A 7,513-nucleotide genomic window follows, 5' to 3' on the forward strand; every position below is an offset into this window, starting at 1 on the left:
AACAACAAATACATATCTATCAACAAGTGAATCTAAAAATCAAGTGAATAAATAATCTGATGAACAGAATAAACTGGTGAATATAATAGAATCAGGGGCATAGAAAGGGAGTGGACTGACAATTCTCGGGGGGAAAGGGGTGTGGGAGTGCAGGAAGACACTGGACAAAAATTGTACACCTATGGATGAGGACAGTGGGGGGGATAAAGGCAGAGGGTGGGGTGGGAACCGGGTGGAGGGGAGCTATGGGGGGAAAAAAGAGGAACAACTGTAATAATCTGAACAATAAAGATTTAATTAAAAAATAAATAAAAAGGAAAAATATTATTGGTTTCACAAATCTACACACTGGCAGGAGACTATCCTTAACCCCTGGCTTAAAAATTTTAGGAAATTTTATAAAAGGGATACCCTATGAGCAATTAATTAAAGAGCCAGCAAGAATTCATGAAAAACAAATGTTAACTTAAACCAGCAGTCAATTTCAGACCTCAGGTTACGGCTGTGCCACTCGCATGGACAGTCCCTGAAGCATAGTGCTCACAGGACTGACTCACTGAAGGAAAGAATGCGGACTCCAATCCTCTTTCCAAAGTGTTACTACTGACAAAGAGTTAATGTGAAAGCAATTTGTATATCACAAAACATTCCGAAGTGCTTTAATAACAGCATCCTTGACTGTAAGCTGGCAGGCCTATCTGGTGCAGAGATGTGGAAGTCATTCCTTTGGTCATTCAACAGATATTTACCGAATCCTTCTATATGGCAGTTCACAAAATAGACTACATTTATGTCTTCATGGAGCTCACATGCCAGGTGGGGGAGATGGCCAGTAAAGATATTAATAAAAAATGTATGTCAGATAGTGAAAACCACTGTGGAGAAGCTGAAATGGAGGCACGAGGGGGAGGGGACCTGGCGGGAGTCCAAGGACAGCCACCTGAAAATGAGGCTGCACACAGGGAGGAGCCATGCAGATGTCTGGAAAACAGTCATAATATTCTTATGGACAAAATGAGGACATATGGGTGCATATCAGTGCTTTTAGGGTTACTCCAAACAAACAAGGATTATTCTCCAGCAGTGCTGACTGACAGGGACCTGAGGGAGTTCTTAGCGCTGCGTAGTGCAGCTCTGATCTGAGCTCTGCACCGTTAACATTAATCATGACTCGACACAAAAAACCGGCTAATTAAATTTTAGGATGACACAAAGCTGGGAAAGAAATTGCAACCCTTGGAATACAGAAACAGCTTTCAGAAAGGTCTTCAAGGGTAAAGTGATCACTCAGGCTTAACAAGACAAAGCTCTGATGTCCAGAATGTACTCTGTAGAGCACACGATAAGGAGATGTGGCTCAAGCGATAATACATGAAAGAAAGAACTTCTCCGGGCTTTCTGTTGACACTGACCCCAACCTGAGTGTGGTGATATGGCTGCTCCCCCAAAACTAATAAATTATTAAGGAACTGTTAAGTAACGTTTTTAACACTAGGGTAAAGGACACTTCCCTCCAATTCTACAATGGCCAGATCACATGGAGAGTATTTTGTTCAGTTCTGAGAATCAAAATTTAAGAGTGATTGAAATACAGATTCATCTAGATAGCACCTGGGATTAAATCCAGGTCAGAAGGAAACTGGTTGAAGAGCTAGGGTTGGTAGCTGGGAGTCTGGGGGCAGGCGGTAGCCATCTTCAAATAAGGAAAGGGCTCCTGTGGAGGCAGAACTGGAGCCCGGGGGCAGAAGCAGCAGGGGAGGAGTTTTGGTTGATCACATAAGAAAATGTCAGTCATTCCAGGGTGGATGCTGAGACTCCCCTGTCATCCGATAACTGCCCTGGGGGCCAGGGATGGCTGCAATGAGGCTGCAGGGGGCTGGCGTAGGGCTCCCTAACTGATGTCATCGACTAGTCTCTCTTTCTAGCAAGGCTGAGGAAGAGGAAGTGCTGTCAGTAAAGGTTTATTTTTTTCACTTAAATTTTCTTACATTTTTTTGTACTAATTTTTCTATTGTTCCAATTTCCCTATTAGTTACTTGTTTGAACATTTTTTGATATTTACAATAATCTTCAATTATATATATTATTGTAAGAAAGGTAGCAAAATCCTATTTAATAAAGAGTTACTATGCAAATTGACCATCACTTCAACACACAAGATGGCCACCCCATATGTGGACACAAGATGGCTGGCAGGGGAGGGCAGTTGTGGGCAATCAGGCCAGCAGGGGAGGACAGTTGGGGGCAACCAGGCCGGCAGAGGAGGGCAGTTGGGGGGGACCAGCCCTGCAGGGGAGGGCAGTTAGGGTGACCAGGCTGGAAGAGGAGGGCAGGTGGATATCCCTCAAGGGGTCCCAGATTGGAGAGGGTACAGGCTGGGCTGAGGGACAAACCCCCTGCATGAATTTCGTGCACCGGGCCTCTAGTATTATATAAAAAAGAGCCACATTTAGTATTAAGAAGGTAACTGAAATTACTACATCTGCTGTCTTTAGATGCCTACATCTTTTCCGTTATACAAAATTAATTCAAAGTAAAAAAATTAACTCAAAAGCATAAAATGATACAACTTTTAGAAGATAACCTAGAAGAAAATCTCCAATACCTATGTTTACTGAAGAGCGCTTATTCATAACAGCGAAAGCATGATCCTAAAAGAAAAACATGGCAAGTTAAACTTCATCAAATGAAAGATTTTGCTTTGTGAAAGACCCTGTTTAAGGAATGAAAAGAATAAGCTATGGACCGGGAGAAAATATTTGCAAACTACGTATCTGATGAAGGACTCATATCAAGAAAACAGATATAACTCTCAAAACTGACAGTAAAGAAAACCTCAAAAATCCCATTAGAAAATGGCTTCAGACATAGACATTTCCCTGAAAAGGTACATAGATGACACATAGCACATGAGAGGGTGTTCATCATTAGCTATTAAGAAGATGCAAATTAAGGCCACAAAGAGCTATTACAATACATTTATCAGAACAGCCAAAATAAAAACCAGTGGTAACACCGAACGCTGGTGAGGATGTGGAAAGCTGGGTCTTAGGATGCATTGCTGGTGGAATATAAAATGGTGCAGCCACTTTGGACAGAAAGTAGTTGGGTAAAATAGTTCTTAACAAGCTAAACGTACTCTTACCATGTGACCAAGCAGTTGGGCATCGATCCTAGAGGAATGAAAACTAATGTTCATTCAAAAAGTTGCACAGGATTGTTCGTGGAAACTTTCTAGTAATTGCTAAAGACTGGAATGACCTATGTCTCTCAACTGGCGAATAAACAAGTGGGTATTCCCATACTGTGGGTTACTATTCAGCAGTAAACAAAGAACAATTACTGATGCAAGTAACAACTTGGATGGATCTCAAAGGCATTATGCTAAGTAAACAAAGCCAATCTCAATACATCCCACACTGTATGATTCTATTTATAAAGCATCCTCCAAATGACGAAATGAGAGATGGAACACTGGTGGTGGTTTCCAGGGCCCAGGGATGGTGCAGAGCAGGGAGAGTGTGGTGGGAAGGAGCAGCATGAGTGTTCTCTGTGGCATGGGGCACTGTGCACAGGTGACCAAGTGACACAGAACTACATGTGTCCATCATACCAATGCCAAATTCTTGCTCTTGAAATTGTACTATCATTATGTGTGATGCAACCATTGGCAGAAACTGAGTGAAGGACACATGGGACCTCTCTGTATTATCCTGGCAACTTTGTATGAATTTATAACCATTTCAAAATGAAATTTAAAAAGGTGTGCTCCACAATTTCAATCAAGAATGTAATTTTTTTCGTATTTTGTGCTGTAATAGGTCTATCTCTGTACCGTAATAGGGCCATGGAAAAGGGAGAGAGATTCATTTGGCCAGGTGAAAAAATAACTAATGTCTTTTCAAAGGTACTAATCACAAAGATACACATAACTTTTAAAAAAAAGTAATGACCTTAACATGAAATTCATTATCCAGTAAGATATTCTGAGTCTTCAGGTCATGATGCAGTAGAGGAGGGTTCATATTATGCAGGTAGTTCACGCCCAGTGCGATTTCATGCAGGATGCGAAATCTCAGCGGCCAGGCGACTTCTGGATATTCTGTTTTCTTCATATATGCAAGAAGACACAAAACCAAAATCAGTGGCCAAATTCCCATACATTCACACTTAGGAATTAAATATTCCATGAGAAATACAGCATAAACTAAGGTCAAAACATATGCTCATTTTTTTAACATAGTAACAAATTTGACATCAACATCCCTGTATCCTATTTCCCTTACTTTTTAGAGAAAATAACTTTATAGTGTTGATATTAATTCCCTTTTAGTCTATATTGGTAATGTAACTACATGATATCGGTTCTTCTTTTTTCAGTTGACACAGTTTCAATTACTTTTTAATCTATGTAACACTCACACAGGTACACACATACCCACACCCATCTCCCCATTTTATGGCTTATAGCAAGTAGACTGTGCACACACATGAGCACACACACACATAATTGTTTCTAGTACATACCAAACCATTTATTCAAATTGATGTTTTAATTTTCTGATTAATATAAAACTAATCATTATATCCATTAAAAAGTATGACCATATTATATTTATTAACTAAGCATTAATATCTCATACTTTTATTCATATAATTAGTTTATTTGCATTTCAACTTGAAAAATCAGCCTTGAATTTTGTTTTTAAGAAGGAGACAACGTTCATCTTTATTTATAAAGCATATATAATACAGACATTTAAAGCAATGTTTTATATTTCTTGGTACTTACAAGTGATATCCATTTGAACTTTCATTAAATAAATTCCGAACATAAAAATTAATGCAGAACCTCAGGAAAATGAGTATACTCAGAAAAATTAGATACTTTGGGAAGATTCTGCAGTGACTCATCAGGCACCATGCCACTGGGCATATTTTTCTACATGACAGGAAGCAGTATGCTTCTACTGAAAGCTCCAAACTGTTCTTGAGATTTTTTTTTTTCTGCAAATGGATCAGCTTATAGTTCAGTGATCACCTGGCATGAAAGTGGATCAAACTTTTGTGCTTACACTGTATTTTGACTTATTTCAGCAATCTTTCACGAGGGTGGGGAAGGGTGCTTCAAGACAAACCCACCCTAATAATTCGATACAGGAAACCAAAAGAAACACAAATACTCATGTCGCACATTAGTTCCTCCGATATATACAGAGCCCCGTCCACTCAGCAACTGAATCTTTTACTCCATAAAAAGGTAACTTTCTAAAAATTATGTAGGTGACAGGAGGAAGAAGTCCTCTCTGCACATGTGTGAAATGGGAACTTCTGGTCACGGCTCCTTCCAGGAATTAGCAGTCCCCTGTGGAGGCTCTAGGATTCTAGAGGCTCAAACCTGGCTGCCAGAATATCTACTGGGTGCTGGGTGTGGGAAGTAAACATTAGAATTCCTACTTATTTCTCAAAAAGAAATTGTGCTGGATTAATACTTGCATCTTGGCTGCGGTGGTAGTTACACACACCTCACACACCCACCCCATCCTGCTTGAGATGCTCACACCATACACAGAACGTGATGTGTCCCAGGCAAAGAGGAAGTCCCTCCCCCAGAGGCTGTGCTGCCAGCAGCTCCCTTTCTCCCATCAGAACACTGATGGATAGGGATTTAGGATTTTACCTTATATTACCAAGTTTTAACTAAACCAACCTCGCTAAATAGACTGTTGTTGTTTTTTAATATATTTTTATTGATTTCAGAGACGAGGGAAGAAGGAGAGAGAGATAGAAACATCAATGATGAGAGAGAATCATTGATCAGCTGCCCCCTGCACGCCCCCTACTGGGGCCCGAGCACACAACTCGGGCATGTGCCCTTGACTGCAATCGAACCCGGACCCTTCAGTCCCCAGGTTGATGCTCTATCCACTGCTAGGGCTAGCTAGACTGAGCGTTTTTTTTGTTGTTGTTTTTTTTAAATATATTTTATTGATTTTTTACAGAGAGGAAGGGAGAGAGATAGAGAGTCAGAAACATCGATCAGCCACCTCCTGCACATCTCCTACTGGGGATGCGCCCACAACCCAGGTACATGCCCTTGACCAGAATCGAACCTGGGACCTTCCAGTCCACAGGCCAACGCTCTATCCACTGAGCCAAACCAGTTTCTGCATAGACTGAGCGTTTTAAAAAGAGAAACTGCAGGTTGGAGATCATACCAACTCAAGCAAACAGCCATAGATGCATACACATATTTTGAGAATGAGGATCCCCAAATTTGTTTACTGATGGGGTTCACAATCAAAGCCAGAGTAACTGGTACCTTGAGAAAAAAAGTAAATAGCTCACACCACTGTCAATCATGGAAAAGCCAATGCATCTGGCACTCAGAGATAGATTTATATGGCCTAGTAATTCAGGATTTTATGAACTGGTACTATTGACATTTAGTTTGAATCCTAAATTGTCTTTAACATAATATAAAATCCGGCCAGTGGACAGTGGACCATGCAGTGTGCCCTTTACCTTCTCTTTCTCTTATGCCTACCTGATTATACACGTGGAGAGTGGAATTCAGTGTAGAACGCAGTAACCTAAGCAAAAGAACCTCGATTCCTTAGCAGACAAGGCCTGACTTCACATTATTCTTTACAACACAAAAGAAGCCATAGATGGTGAAACTTTAGCACCACGTTGTTTTTCATTATTCTTATTGTGATTCATCTATATTTATCCCCAAATAACCAAAGCACTTTATAGCTTCATTAACAGAATTACAGCCACTGAAAATGTACAACACTTACCCTATGTAGGAGTTCATTTAATGATCCATTTGGCATGTATTCAGTAACTATTCCCAAAAATTCAGGCTCATTGCAAATTCCCAAAATTGGAAGAATGTAACTAAATCTAGCTTTGTGTAAAATTTCAGCTTCTCTTAAGACATCATTTCTTTCACTAAAGAAAAAAAAAGCATAATTATTTTAAAGTAATGGAAAATACACAATTATCATGCCCATGATATTAAGTTAGCCTGGACTTTTTCAGTAATCAGCTTTTGACTTCTTGTAAATTATGCAACTCTCTGTCCTTTAGTTTCATCATATTTAAAGTAGGGAAAACACCTACCCTGTATAGTCTACAGACCAAAATAACTTCTATAAGCCACTGACAGAAAAAAGTGCTATGCCTAGGCTATCATTATGATACTTTTCTAGGAAAAGGAAAGAACAGTATGGGTAAGTTTATAAAGTCTATAGTATTAGAACGATTGGTGTGTGAACTAATTAAACTATTAAATTTATGTTGTATTAAAACAATCAGATCTGATTCAATTATATTAAATTTATAGTTGCATACCATGTAATATTTCCCCAAATATCCTGACTATTGAGACATCTCAATGTAGATTTAAATAACGAGGTACTAGCTGCATGAGGGCCAATGCTCCTGAGGAATTATCCTCTGGGACCCAGGAAGAGAACACTGAGAGCAGGTGAGTGCTTCTAACAGA

The 7,513-nt window shown here is 39.7% G+C and overlaps 1 protein-coding gene across 1 annotated transcript in view; it reads right to left on the reverse strand.

Annotated features, from left to right (window-relative positions):
• The window catches only part of RIPK2 (receptor-interacting serine-threonine kinase 2), a 46,658-nt gene that overhangs the window by 31,549 nt on the left and 7,596 nt on the right, over positions 1 to 7,513 (reverse strand). Inside the window, exons 3-4 of the mRNA XM_014528435.1 lie at positions 6,804 to 6,957; positions 3,954 to 4,109 (exon numbers count right to left, since the gene is read on the reverse strand). Coding sequence (XP_014383921.1) covers positions 3,954 to 4,109; positions 6,804 to 6,957 — 310 coding nt within the window. The remainder of the gene's footprint in view (positions 1 to 3,953; positions 4,110 to 6,803; positions 6,958 to 7,513) is intronic.

This window comes from Myotis brandtii, unplaced genomic scaffold (genome assembly GCF_000412655.1).
Source record: "Myotis brandtii unplaced genomic scaffold, ASM41265v1 scaffold634, whole genome shotgun sequence".
In the NCBI taxonomy this organism is placed as follows: Eukaryota; Metazoa; Chordata; class Mammalia; order Chiroptera; family Vespertilionidae; genus Myotis; species Myotis brandtii.